Here is a 15,255-nt window from a genome sequence, read left to right on the forward strand (position 1 = left end):
TGCATAATAGTACAGAATGCTAAATAAATGGTAAAAATTTAAAAATAAAAACACTAGCTGCTATTTTTATTCAGAGGTGAGAAAACTCACATTGGTCTGTGTAGTGAAGGATGCAGGACTTGAAGAGAACATTAATGGGCAAAAGAAAGTAGTAATTCTGGGAAGAAGATCACCATGGGAAAAGTCATGCAAATGGACGTAATCTTTGTATAGTTCTCCACTTTAACCAAGGCCCTTGGAACAGTGCCTGGTATGTAATAATCATTTGATATACATTTGCTGAATAAGAATGGAAAGCATATATATAAGGTAAATTGGCATGAAGCTAAGGATTTATGTGCAGGACCATTCAGAAATAAGGCTGGAAAGGTAAATGAAAGCCAGACTGGCAAGTTATCAAATGTCAACCTAAGAACTAGTAAAAACCACAATCTACAGAATAAGGGAACCAATGGCCAGCTCCTAGGCTAACAGTTAACCACTCCTGGCTTCACTTTCCTTATTTGGAATGAGACAATTTCTAAAGTCTCTAGTTTTTACATTCTGTGGTCCTCTTTTAAACAATAGGAAATGTATAAAAGTTCCTGATAGGTGAGCTCATGAAAACAAGACATCACTTATAAGATTCTCTGATATTGATATGAGGATGGCCTAGATTATGTAAAGAGAGATCTAGGGGGTGGAGACTGGAAGATGGAAAGGCTGTGTAGGGGGAGAGGAACTAATCTAGTTTGGAAGATCATTTGGATATGAAGTGATAAAGGTCAGAAGTGGGATAAGTATACTGGTAATGCAAGAAAAAGAATATGAGATTAAACAGGATAAAGTAGCTAACAAAACATAGGCAACTGAAAATGAACCCAAGAATTCTAACCTAGCTACCGGACAGCATGGTACTATCTTTAATACAGATAAAGCAAATCTGGAACAGTGTAAGTTTTGAGGTGGCGCAGTATGGATCTGCGAAGTTATCTAAGTGGAAACATTCAGCAGGGTAGCTAAAGGACTGAGAGGAAGCCGAGGCTATTATTGAGATAAACAAGTCACCTACAAAGAATGACACTTAAAAGTCACATGAAGTGAGAAAAGAACATTACTGTGAACTGTTCAGCCTGATTCCATGCTCCTAGAATTGTTTCCAGCTATTTCTCCTGGATCATGTAGCTTAAAATGTACCCAGGATTTTAGAATGAATCCACAGGATTCTGCTCCTTGACTACTGGAGCTGCAAGACTGTCTCCCTCAGGTAGCATAGACATTTCAAAGTTCATATGGAAGAATAAATGATGTAGAAGACTAAACAAGAACATTTTTAAAAAGCATGTTTGGGGGGTAGGGGTTGTCAGAGGACACTTGCTCTTCTAAATACTAACTTTGTTACAGGATTGGTCTCTATACCATGCTAGATACTAGAGAACAGAAGTCCACCCAGTTTCTAAGAGTGAACTGATCAGCTATGTCCAGTCTCAAGGCATAAAGAAATACCCAAGATTAAATTAGTAAAAATCCATGCTCTTTTGTAAATATTAAGCTTGATAGGGGAAAACAAGGGGAAAACTCTGAAGAATATGTACAAAATCCAAGGCATGCCAATCAGTAGCTGAAAATTCTGAGACTCTGCTTTGTGGTGTACAAGGAGCCATTACTAAAGAAAATATCTGGGTTCTGGGTCATGACCACTACACATTTGCCTTTAGTGTTGTAAACCAGAACTTAATAGATGCAATGATGGGCTGACACAGACCCCCTCAGTCCACAGGGCAACCAGGGTTACCTCTGCCAGAGCTGGCTCTTCCATTTACCTTCATGTGCCACACATTTTCTATGCAGTGTGTACTAAATGGGAGCACTTATGGGACTCCAAAGGGATAAAAATCCAATGCTATAGATCAATATTTTAAAAAACTGACAAACCCATCTGGCAAGTTCTACTGAATAATATACACAAGATACTTTCAAGATGAAAACAACCTGCTTTTAAAAGTATTCCACAGGGTAAACTGAAATATTTAAAACTCTTACCGGCTTCTTTGACAATGGAACATTATAAGGTGAGGAACCAAGAACCACCTCAAAGAGTTTGTCTGAGTAAGGTATGGTTTTTTCTACACTTTCCCGGAAATGGGAATCCCAATTGGCATACAGGATAGTGCCACCAATACCTCCGCCAACAAACAAAAGACCAGCTCCGGCAATTTTGGCAGGAGACAACCTAAGTGAAAGAAATAGGAAACACATTTATATTTCTTGGCTCTCCTAAACCTACTCAAAGACCTCTAACCTCTACTTCTCTACCACTGATTCAGATCATAGCAGCCAAGTTTATTAGCACAGCTGCACATCACCTTTCCCTGATTTGTTTTAAACATGTCCACTATAGAAAATCACATTTATTTTTTAATAACTAAAAAAAATTTTAATACAGTAACAGCTAGGATAGGTAGATATGAAGCAATCTACCTTTTAACACTTAAAATTCAAGATGTTCACAATCATGAAATTTCCTTTGAACCCAAAAAAGAACTATCACTAACTTTCAAAGCTCCTATTCTCTTAATCAAACATTTCTGTACATACAATAAAATAACCCCTTTACAAAAGTAAAATAATACAAATAACAAATGGAACTAACAAACACTTTTTAAGTTACAATGTGCTGAGTTCTGGTTATAAATCTATTTGCCACAGAATGGAAAAGAGCACATGAAGGGGGGAGCATTTACCTTGAATGCCACCCAATTACCAAAAAAGCAAAAAGATCATGATAATAAACTTTCACCTACAAATAATAATGCTACAAAGATATTACAGTACAGCTCCAGTGTTCACCCTTAATAAAAAGGTTTCAAGCAGCTATTCCCATATTCAAGGAAAACACACATACCCCCCTCAGCACACAGTTAAAAGTCTGTTTACAGGGAGATATACTACATACCCAGAACGGCCTGCAGTGGAGTATCTACGGCATGGTCGCAATGGACGGAGGATCAACTTCCCACAGAGACAACTCTAGAAAAGAAGACATAACCACCAACACAGTTAAAGGGATCTGGAAAGCTTTTAGGGTTGAAAACTCAAGAACTAATACTTTTATTACAAAGGTCCTCATTAAACAAAAATTATTTTACTTTCAGAAATTAATTTACCATGAAACATATTTATAGACCCTTAAAAATAGTGATGTTTCCTGCACCCTAAGGGTCATATAAAATAAATTTTAATGTTAAAAAAAGGGATTATCATCCCAGCTGGCATGCCTCAGAGGTTGAGCATCGACCTAGGATCCAGAAGATCACGGTTCGATTCCTGGTCAGGGCACATGCCTGGGTTGTGGGCTCGATCCCCAATAGGGGACATGCAGGAGGCAGCCAATAAATGACTCTCATCAATGATGTTTCTATCTCTCCCTTTCCCTTCCTCTCTTTTAAATCAATAAAAAATTTTAAAAAATAAAAAGGCATGTCCGCGGGTGAGGATTACAAAAAAACAAAAAAATATATGTATTTAAAATCAAAACTCACAGTTTAGTTTCATATAGCATGAACTTGCCCACATACTTCAGAGCCTCTCTCCATAGACAACCAATGCACATCCAGATACATTTTATGACAAAGAATTCCTGACACACACCCTTTACACAAATTATACCATGATGCACACCCAGTTTTGTACGAAAGTTCGTTCAATAATATATATTTGAGATTATTCTATCTATCAGTATATGAAAACCTTCCCAGTGGATTGTATAGATTCAGTATCCCATTGTATGGATGCTACTTAATGTATTTAACTAGGCCCCTTTAGGGACATTGGGGTTTTGTCTTAATTTTTGTTATAAGTAATTCTGCATGGGAAACATGATGTCATTTCGGGTCAATTCTTAAAATTAAAATTTGCAATGTGGACAAATATTGCCAAATTAGTCAAACTGTCCTCTAGTATTAATATGAGAATGTTTTCCCACAGCCTTCCAACACACTTTCAATGCAGTTTTAATCACAATTTCCTTTACGATGACTGTATCTTTTTTATACTTCTGATCCCTTTTTATTTCCTCTTACATGAACTACCAGAGCATATCCTTTCAATACTTTTAAATAAGACTAATCTTTTTCATATTCTTTTTTCTAAGCATTTATTATGACAAGAAAGTAGCCATGTACCTGTTAATTGCAATGTTTTTATCCAGTCTGTGATCTGCTTTTTATCTTTGCTTGTAGTAGCTTATGCCATACAAAAAAAATTACTTTTACGTAGTCAAAATTATCAATCTTTCCTTGAATGCCTTCTGGGTTTTCTCACATTCTTAGAAAACTACCCTCAGATTATACAATAATTCTTCTATGGTTTATTCTACTCTCGTGATTTCATTTTTTTATATTTAAATCTTTGAACCTAGTGTAAAGTATAAGGTATAGATTCAGTTTTATTTTTTCCAGATGTCTATTCAGTTGTTCCTAAATCATAAACAGAATCCACTTTTCAAATGATCTGAAATGCTACCTTTAAAATATACTAAAATCCTTGATGCATTTAGAGTTCCTAATTTGTTCCACTTATCTACTTACACACTAACACCACAATGTATTACTATTGCATATTAGAATTAGCTTTTAATCTGTAGGGCTAGTCCTCTGTTTTAGTATTACTCTTTTTCAGAATGTTTCTGGTTTTAAAAAAAAATTATTGAATTTATTGGGGTGACATTGGTTAATAAAATTATATAGGTTTCAGGTGTACAATTCTATAATACATCATATGTATACTGTATTGTGTGTTTGCCACCCCAAGTCAAGTCTCCTTCTGTCACCATTTATTCTTCTACCTCCTCCACCCCACCCCACCCTTTTCCCTCCAGTAATCACCATACTGTTGTATCTAGGAGTTGTTTTTTTCTTTGCTAAATCCCTTAACTTTTTTCTCCCAGTCCCCCAAACCCCTCTCCTTTGACATCCGTCAGTCTGTTCTCTGTATCTATGAGTCTGTTTCTATTTTGTTTGTTAGTTTATTTTGTTCACTAGATTCCACATATAAGTGAAATCATATGGTATTTGTCTTTCTCTGACTGGCTAATGTCACTTAGCATAACACTCTCCAGATCTATCCATGCTGTTCCAAAAGATTTCCCTTTTTACGGCTGAGTAATATTCCATCGTGTAACTGTACCACAGCTTTTTTATCCACTCATCTATACATGGGCACATCGGGGGCTTCCAAATCGTGGCTATTGTAAATAATGCTATAATGAACATAGGGGTGCATTTCTGGATTTTATTTTTAAAGCTGGTCTATCAAGCCCAGCCAATGTAGCTTAGTGGTTGAGCATCAACCCATGAACCAAGAGGTCCGTGATTCGATTCTGGGAGAGGGCACATGCCTGTATTGTGGGCTCAATCTCCAGTAGGGGATGTGCAGGAGGCAGCAGACCAATGTCTCTCTCATTTATGTTTCTAGTCCTCTAACCCTCTCCCTTCCGCTCTCTCTAAAATCAATAGAAACATATTTAAAATTTAAAAAAATTTTTAAATCTGGGCTATCAAAATGCTTTCAGCCCTAGCCGGTTTGGCTCAGTGATTAGAGCATCGGCCTGCAGGCTGAAGGGTCTCAGGTTTGGTTCCAATTAAGGGCAAGCACCTCAGTTGCAGGCTTGATCCCAAGCCCAGATAGGGGTACATTCGGAAGGCAACCAATAGATGCATCTCTCTCACATCGAGGTCTCTCTCTCTCTCTCTCCCTCCCTCCCTTACTCTTTTCTTTCCACTCTCTCTGAAAAGCAATAGAAAAGATATCCTCAGGTGAGGACTGTAATAAATACTTCCAATTAAATAACACACCTTCAAATGTAAAATGAAACGTGATTTAAAAGGGGATAAAATGTGAACAAATTTATCTTTTATGACTAAAAATGATAGCAATAAAGTTTCATACTTCTGTATGAGAAAAAAGCAGAAATGATTATATCATGACTCAGTGGGGTTTTTATCTGAAACAGTGGCTCTTGACTTAAAAAAAAAAAAGTATATTCATTAGCCTACCTTCATATTCTATGTAGCATTTAGTATCCTGAATAGAACATAAAAATCAGAAAATTTAAGGTTTTCATGGTTTTAGCATCCAAGTAAGAGTCCCTAGACACCAATTTAGTTTTGCCTACTTAAAAAATGGTATCTTCTAAGTCTCGTTTAATCTAGAGGTTTTCCTTCCAATAATTAATTTGTTGAAGAAGCTGGGCTGCTTGACCTGCAGAATTTTCCAGACTGGATTTTGTTCAAGATGCAATTTAACATGTTCCCATCCACTATACTTCCTATAAACTCAGTTGCATCCAGACACCTGCTCAGGCTCAGGTTTACTCTCTCTCTGACAAAGCTTTAGGTGGTGGTGTGTTCTTTCATCAGGAGTCACACAATGTCTCTTTTTGATGTTATCAATTGTGTTGATGTACAATGTCTACAGTGCCTGTCACACTACAGAGTAGGGTAAAAGTAGGTGAAACAGAGTTTATTCTTGTATTGTGTTATTTATTAATTATTGCATTATTTTTCCATACGAACAACTATACACCTACTTTTGCCCCACCCTGTATATTGTATGTTGGTTATATGTGGAACAGATAACTTGTCCCTTTAGTTGACGGGTCTTTACACTAAAAGGAAAAATGCTTAGGGAGCTGTACCCTAGGAACCACATCCACATCCAAAATGTCTTATTTGCAGAGGAATCTGATTTAGATGACAAGATCCTGATGCTGTGATAGGATGAGATTTTGAAGGGTTTTGAGGAAGGTTGTGAATATACTTCCAAACTGTGGTTAGAGGGCAGACTGTATTATCCAAAACTGACTAATAATATTTCCTGTACCACATGCTCTTCCAGAATCTTGCCACTCCTCCAAAGTGAGTTCTACTACCCTTCTATTAATTTACTAATAGAGGGCGGTAAAAATGATGACGTGTGACTTCTAAGAGTAGAAGATAAAGGGGGATACAGCTTCTGCCGGCTGTCTCTCATCACACTTGCTCTTAGAACCCAGCCACCAAACTGTGAGGAAGCCCAGACACACAGACGCCACATGTAGGTGTTCGAGCCAACAACAGTCCCAGCTGAGGTGTCAGCTGTAGCCAGTATCAACTGCCAGACATGAGAATGAAGAAGCCTGAGATGACTACCCCCAGCCACTGTCTGGCTGCAACCCCATGAGGGCCACTGAGCCCAGGCAAACCCCAGGACTGAGACAATAAATAAACGTTATTTTGCCCAAGCGTGAGGTGTTTTATGTAGCTATAGCTAATCAGAACACTATCTTTAAGAACTCATGAACAAAAGCACTTTTAATGGATTTTAACCAGTTGCAATTATTATCCTTTTGAAAACTTAAATTGTCCCATCTTTGGCCAATGAGTGCCACTTCAATATATATTATCATTTTGTATTAATTATATATATGTATGTGTGTGTGTGTGTGTATATATAAAGAGAGATATAGTCCTAGTTCTGCCTCTATACCTCAAGCCATCTGCAAATACCTAGTAGCAAGTTGTTTTTTCCTGTGCGTAGTAAAATTCACTTATGAAAGTCACCGTTTTAGCCTGGCCGGGGTGGCTCAGTTGGCTGACCATCATCCCAGGCACCAAAAAGTCATCAGCTGGATTCTGAGTCAAGGCACATGCCTGAGTTTCGGGCTCAGTTCCCAGTAGGGGTTGTACAGGAGGCAGCAAATTGATGTTTCTCTCTCTCTCTCCCTTCCTCTCTTAAAAAAATACACCAATAAAAACATATTAAGCTCTGAGAAGCACTGTTCAATAGTTAGAGCATCAGCCCTCGCACTGAGAGTCTCGGTTCAATTCCCAGTCAAGAGCATGCACCTGGGTTTCTGGTTTGCGCCCCACCCCCAGTCGGAGTGCAACACAGGGGGCAACCAGTCAATGTGGCTCTCTCACATCGATGTTTCCCTCTCCTCTCCCTGCCTCCCTCCCTCCCCTGCACTCCCTCAGAAAAAGCAATGGAAAAAATATCCTCATGTGAAGATTAAGAAAAAAAAAATTTTTTTTAAGTCAATGTTTTAAAGCATACAATTCAGTAGCATTCAGTATATTCACACTGCTGTGCAACAATCAAAACCACTATCTAATTCTAGAACATTTTCATCACTCCAAAAGGAAATTCCTGTGCCAACTAAGTAGTCTCTCCATTTTCCCCTCTCTCCAGCCCTTGACAACCACTATATCTACCTTCTGGCTCTACAGATTTGCCTATCTGGGATACTTTGTATAAATGAAATCACACTGGGGCCCTTTGTGCAAGGCTTCTTTCACTTGGCATAATGTTTATCCACGTTGTAACATGTATCATGCGTGTAGCATGTGCTTAATTTCTTCTATGGCTGAATGTAATCTTTCATCATATGGATATACCATATTTTGTTTATCCAGACAACAGCTGGACATTTGGGTTGTCTCCATCTTCTGGCTACTATGAACAGTGCTATGAACATTCACCTGCAAGTTTTTGTTTGAACACCTGTTTTCAATTCATCTTTGTGGAACTGCAGGGTCACATGGTAATTCTATGTTTAATTCTGTACCATTTTACATTCCCCAGCAGTGTATGAGGGTTCCAATTTCTCCACATCCTCACCAACACTTGTTATTTTCTGTTTTTACTATAAATCATCCTAGTGAGTATATCTTCTCATGTGCTTGTTGACCATTTATGTATCTTCTTTTAATAAATGTCTATTCAAGTCCTTTGCCCATATTTATTTGGGTTGCCTTTTTGTAGCTGAGTTATAGGAGTTCTTTACATATTCTAGATACTACATCCTTATTAGATATAGGATTTGAAAATATTTTCAGTCTTTTCACTGTCTCCCATGTTCCTTGATGCATAAATTTTTTTAATTTTGATGAAATCCAATTTATCTTTTGTTTCTTTTGGAATCATATCTAAGAAACCACTGCTAAATCTAAGGTCTGCCTCCAGAACTCTCTTTCTCAAGCACCACACTTATCTCTTTATTTCTATCCTAAATAAAATTAAATATCCTACTTTAACACACAAAATATTGGACACTTCTTAGTCCTGGAATTCCTTTTTATTAATAATTTCCTGGGATGTGGAAAGGGCAATATTGTTTCAAAGTAATTTACTCTGACATATAACCTTGTAATAAATGTTATAAGGTTGTCATTGCTATTTCTAACCTGTAGAAATATTATTTTAAAAAACAAAAAATAAACCAAAAAAAAAGCAAGATAAAACGTACAGTTCCCATATAATGTCCTTGCACAGATCATCTTTTCCTCAGCTATTCCAAACTAAAGTGAACATATAAAAAGTCACCACAATCCAGCATTACAACCTGGAAACAGAGACAATAATTAAAGTCCCCTCATATGAATCCTATCTGGAGGCGCCAGGTTTCCCCTCTAGACTTTGCTGGTTGCTATAACTGACAATGTTTTGGTGAGGTTTGTCATAAGGACTCCTACCCCACAAACAAAAGACCTCCAGAAGTTAATGGCCAGTTCTACATTTGAAATGCAATTTAATATGCAACAACTTCAATTTTCCTACAGTAAACTTATTTTATACGACTCACACATTGAAGTTAAAAATATATCACATAATTTAATCCAGTAAGTTTGACACTGCAGCAGTCTTCTCTCTCAGTATAAACACTGTCTATGTCTAGGAGAAAAAGTGCTCTTCAGTTAGGAAAAGGAAATAGCAGACACTAACCCGGATGGCAAAAGGAAAAACTTTAGTTTTCCTTCCATATATGTATGAATATATATTGCTTACCTATTCTCACTTGTGTGTTCTAAGTTACGATATAAAATTTATTTCAAATGGTTTGAAAACCACTGGTCTAGAGAAATGAAAACAAGGAATAAAAAAAGGATTCTAGGGTGGGTAGGAGCAAACATCAGGCTGCATGATATACTAAACTACTTTCTACAATGTATGCTTAGCAGACATTTTCATTGAGTAACACACTGTTGATAATAACCCTAACTGAAAAAAAGAATTTTAGAAGATGATAGCTAATAATGTCCACACAAGTTCAATCCTAACTAGCTTTGCTATAAAAGTTGATCTTAAATAAACTGGCTTTGTCAGGTCTCGAGAACAAAAATGTTTCTTTCTCTTCTTTTAAGTGATAAGCAGAAAACATTACTGCATATGCAGATAACCACTACCAAATCTGTAGTTTGGGAGAGGGCTAGACAGGCCCTCCAAACCCAATGCCCACCTCAAAAAAGGTTGGGCCAGGTGATCAGTACAGTATTGGGACTAAGAGAAGAAAGAAGGTGTTAGATCTGAGAAATAAGCTGAGGAAGCCTCAGAGCTCTGAAGCACATTCTGAAAAAGAAAACACAAAAGAGAGCAATTCATTTCTGCTGAATATCCACATATAAAGAATTTAAGGATGATTAGTCCAGACAGAAAGAATAAGGTAGATGCCATCTACGATGATTAACTTTATATGTCAACTTGGAGGGTGGTTTTGGATGAGATTAACATTTAAATCGGAGAACTGTGAGTCAAGTAGCTTGCCTTTCACAATGTGAGTGGGCCTCGTCCAATCAGTTGAAGGACTGAATAAAACAAAAAAGACCGGCCTCCCCAAACAAGAGGGAATAACTCTCCAGCCTTCAGGCTGGAACTACACCATCAGCTCTCTTGGGTCTCCTGGTTACCAGCCTTCAGACTGATAAGTGCACCATAGACTGTCCTGAGTGTCTGCATAGCCAGCCAGATGTTGAACTTGACAGCCACCACAACTGCATAAGCCAATTCCTTATAATAAATATTTCTATCTATATACATATCCCATTGGTTCTGCTTCTCTGGAGAGAAGAATACACCATCAAAGATTCTAAAACCTCTGGGGGTTTAAAGGGAGGTCACGTACACTTACGGAAATTAAGAAAAATTCACAGAACACACTTATTCTTTCATTCAAACATCACAAATACTTAGTGAGCATCTATTAGGAGCCAGGGACTATTGTCACCACTGGAAATACAGCAGTAAAAAATATGTACACACACAGCCCTGGCAGGTTTGGCTCAGTGGTTAGAGCATTGGCCCGTGGATTTTAGGGTCTCTGGTTCGATTCTGACCAAGGGCATGTACCCTAGTTGCAGGCTCAATCCCTGGCCCTGGGTGAGGTGTATGTGGGAGGCAACCAATCAATATAAGAGATACATCAATGTCTCCCCCCCCCCAAAAAAATGGAAAAAATATCCTCAGGTGAGGATTAAAAAAAGTGTGTGTATGTATACATACATACACACACACACACACACACACACACACACACACACACACACTCCTTTTGTGAAACTCACATTTTAATATGGGAAAGACAACAAATTTACATTTGTGTCAGATAGTGGTAAGAGCTACAGAGTAAAACAAAAGTAGGGCAATGGTAAATTCAGGGTGATGCAAGGAAGGAGAGACCAGTTAGGTCTGTTTTAGATAGGGAAGATCTCTGATGAAAAGGTGATATTTGAGAAAATATCTGAATGAAGGGAGTGAGCTAAGCAAAGATGTGTGGGAAGACTTCAGGGCAGAAGATACACCAAATGAAAAGGCAATGAAGTATGTGCTAGAGATGCCAGAAGAAGAGACCAAGGCAGGGTAGAAAAATGAGATATCCAAAGAGTCCGATCATGAAGGGCCTGGTGAGTATGGTAAAGAGTTTAGATTTTATTCTGAATATGATGGGATGTCACTGAAGAGCATGCAATGATCTATTTTTTTAAAAAAAAGCCTTTATTAACTACTATGTAAAGAACTGAACCTAGGTGGGCAATAGTAAAAGCAGGAAGACATTTAAGATGAGGTTTGAAGAAGTAGAAGTAATTTTGACAGTGGTTGTTCTGTATAAAGTTGACAAAATCAAACAAGAATTTTAAAATTTGTGTACAAAGATCAACAGAGGCTTTAGAGTCATCTGCTTAGGGATTAAAGTTCTGAGAATTGATGTAGTCCCAAGTAATAGCATATAAAGAGATGAAACAATAAGATATCACTAAACATCTATTAGAATGGCCATAATCCTAAACACTGACAACATCAAATGCTGGCAAGGAGGTGGAGCAAAAACTCTCTTTCATTGCTGCTGGAAATGCAAAAAACTATCTTCACTTTGGAAGATAGTTTGGCATTTTCTTATAAAACTAAACATACCCTCATCATACAATCCAGGAAGCACGCTCCCTGGTATTTACCCAAAGGAGGTGAAAACTTATGTCCACACAAAAACCTGCACATGAATGTTTAGAGCAGCTTTATTTATAATTGCTAAAACTTGGAAGCAACCACGATGTTCTTCAGTAGGTGAATGGATAAACTGTGGGACAACCAGACAATGGAATATTTTTCAGCACTAAAAATAAATAAGCTATTAAGCCACGAAAAAACCTTAAATGCATATTACTAAGTGAAAGAAGTCAATCTGAAAAGACTACTCACTGTATGATTCCATCTAGATGACATTCTGGAAAAGGTAAAACTATGAAGTCAGTAAAAAGACCAGTGGTTCCCAGGAAGTGGGAGTGATGAATAGGTAAAAGACAGCATTTTTAGCTTGGTGAGAATATTATGCTACAATGATGGATAATGTCATCACACATTTGTTCAAACCCATAGAATGTACAACACCAAAAGTGAACCCTAATGTAAACTATGGATTTTGGGTAATTATGATATGCCAATGTAGGTTCATCAGTTGTAACGAATGTACCATTCTGGTAGAGGATGCTGATAATGGGAGAGGCTATGGATATGTGGGAGCATGGGGTTTATGGGAAATCTCTGTACCTTCCCCTCAATTTTCCTGTTAACCTAAAACTGCTCTAACAAATTAAATCTTAAGTTAAAAAAAAAGAGAAAGAGAGAATGAATGAACCCTGGGGGTATATTTAGAGGTACATGGAAGCAGCACATTCAACAAAGGAAAACAGGAGTGAGAGAGGGTAAGATGAGTTGAAGATACTACATAAGAAAAGCCAAAAGAATAAAAAGTTTCACAAAGCAACACTATAAAATGCTACAGAATTACTGAGGAAATAGTAATAGTAAACCAATGACTTTTGTGTAGTTTGTTCTTAAAAATCTTGTAAGATAGCAATTTTAGGAAGGTAAGAAATCTTGGTTGCAAGCCAGAAAAGTATTCATATTTTAGTATGAGGTCTTAATATGTTTTCTTCTAATTTCCTAAATGGGAACCCAGTAAGTGGAAAATATTTTGATAAAGGCAAGAAATAAAAACATCATTTCAGACTTTAGGGCAGAGGGGACAGATCAGTGACAGCCATGACGTAACCTGAGGACAGAATAAGGAAAAGTGTGCCATGAAACGAAGGCTCCAAAGACAAACTTTAACAATTCTGCCCTGAAAGGTAGCTCTACCTTCTTCACTCTCCTAGCCCCAGTTGGGTACTATGGTAGACCCCACTGGAAGGCACCCCCCAACCCTCCCACTCCCCCCCACCCCACCTTAAGCCCATGATTAGGGTTGTATGGCAAAAGGAATTCAGGTTACTTATCAGTTGCAATTCAGGTTACTTATCAGTTGACTTCAAACTAATTTAAAGGAAGGTTATCCAGGTGGGCCTGGCCTAATAACAGAAACCCTTTAAATCTGGGTCTAGAGATCAGAAGCAGGGAAGTTGGGAGAGATTTTGAAGTCAAAGAGAGAAGCCCCTGGTAGCCTGCAAGAAAGCAAACATCCATGTTATGAACTGCCTCTGAGGATCTTGCGGCAAGAAACTTCAAGCAGCCTCTAGGAGAGGCTAGGTGAGAGACAGCAAAACAAGTCCTAGAGTCGCAAGGGACTAAATTCTCCCAACAAACTGCATGAGCTTGAAAGAGAGCCTTGTACTCCAAATGAGAACCACAGAACAGGCAACACCTTGAATGCAGTCTTGTGCAACACTGAGCAGAGAACCCAAAATCATTCGTGTTGAGAAACTGTAGGATAATAAATGGGTGCCGCTTTAAGCTGCTAAACTTGTGGTATTTGTAATGTAGCAATATATAGCTAATACAGACACCATTTTCCTATGGAAGAGAATGCTTCTCCTACCCTAACACCGAATGGGGAGATAAGCAAACTTGGGGGAAAAAGGTTTGGCTTCTAGAGATTTTATTAAATTACTGCCTGAGTCACAGTACCTGTTTTGCAATACAACATTTTGCCAAAATATCAATTTTCTGAAGATTGTGATCAATGGGAATAGGTTTACTTTTTAATTTTATAAAGTTACTTTTTTAATTGTGACGAAATAAAAGTAACTGGGTATCTAGGCTCCTTGGATGTCTGCCAAAGTTGTCCCAGCACCTTGGAGATACAGATCCCCAGGCTCATCTCCGAAATGAGCACAAGGTCATGACTCCTGTCCTCCTTCAAGAACCAAGAGTTTGAACTCTATCATAAACTACAATCTTTTATTTTTGTTTTGGTGACGAACAGCTCAGAGGTGGTCTTAGCTATGAAAAGAAGTCCCTCGGGAATAATTACAACCTTGACCCCCTAAAAAGCGAACTCTTAACAGTCCAAGCACCTCCTTATTAAAAATGCAACTAAGCCAAGGCTCTGCTCTGCATTTCCTGCTGGGAACTGTAGTTCTCCCCCTCGACCTTCAACCACAGGCAGCGCGAAACCTGTCACATGCACAACCGGTGACGCGGGCGCCAGGAGCCACGATTGGTCCTTGAATGGGGCAGCGCGGGGCTGATTGGATGATACGTCCGGAAGCCGAGCCTCGCGTCCGGCGCCCGCCTCCCCGCCACCATCTCTTTTCCACAACCCATCCGGCTTCAGCAATAACCCTCAAAGCATCCCAGTCGGGCGAACTCCCGAATTAGCTGCCTGACGGGCCCGCCCGCGACTTTCGCGATGACGGCGGCCCTGAGATACGCCTCTGTCCCGGGGCCTAGGCAGAGAGAAAGCATCCGTCACTTTCCGTTGTCTGCCCTTAGCTTAACCACGCGCTCTCTCCCGGCGCCTCCGCGCTCACCTGGGCGGCAGAGGTCACGCCGGATAACTGACAGACCCGCAGCATCTCGGACAAGATGGGCAGCGCTGCTTGTGTACGCTGGAGCTGCGGCAGCGGCGCGAGTAGGAGAGAGAGGGAGGGAGGGAGGGCGTGCGTACGTGCGTGCGTCCGTGCCGCCTCTCTGCGCCGGGCGTACCGGAGGGCATTAACGCCACTGCGCACGCGCAGCCCCCTTTCT

At 39.0% G+C, this 15,255-nt stretch overlaps 1 protein-coding gene across 8 annotated transcripts in view; it reads right to left on the bottom strand.

Annotated features, from left to right (window-relative positions):
- IMMT (inner membrane mitochondrial protein) overlaps positions 1–15,243 on the bottom strand; it is a 38,763-nt gene extending 23,520 nt beyond the window's left edge. For 7 of the 8 annotated variants that reach the window (XM_081156518.1, XM_081156520.1, XM_081156517.1 and 4 more), the window contains exons 1-3: positions 15,039–15,237; positions 2,936–3,009; positions 2,023–2,212 (exon numbers count right to left, since the gene is read on the bottom strand). In XM_081156518.1, the coding sequence (XP_081012644.1) occupies positions 2,023–2,212; positions 2,936–3,009; positions 15,039–15,083 (309 nt within the window). In that variant the 5' untranslated portion in view covers positions 15,084–15,237. Of the gene's footprint in view, positions 1–2,022; positions 2,213–2,935; positions 3,010–15,038 lie in introns of all 8 variants that reach the window. The other variant, XM_081156521.1, reaches the window with a different exon arrangement.
- Between the last annotated feature and the right edge of the window lie 12 nt (positions 15,244–15,255).

Source organism: Miniopterus schreibersii (genome assembly GCF_964146895.1).
Source record: "Miniopterus schreibersii genome assembly, chromosome: 13".
Lineage (NCBI taxonomy): Eukaryota > Metazoa > Chordata > Mammalia > Chiroptera > Miniopteridae > Miniopterus > Miniopterus schreibersii.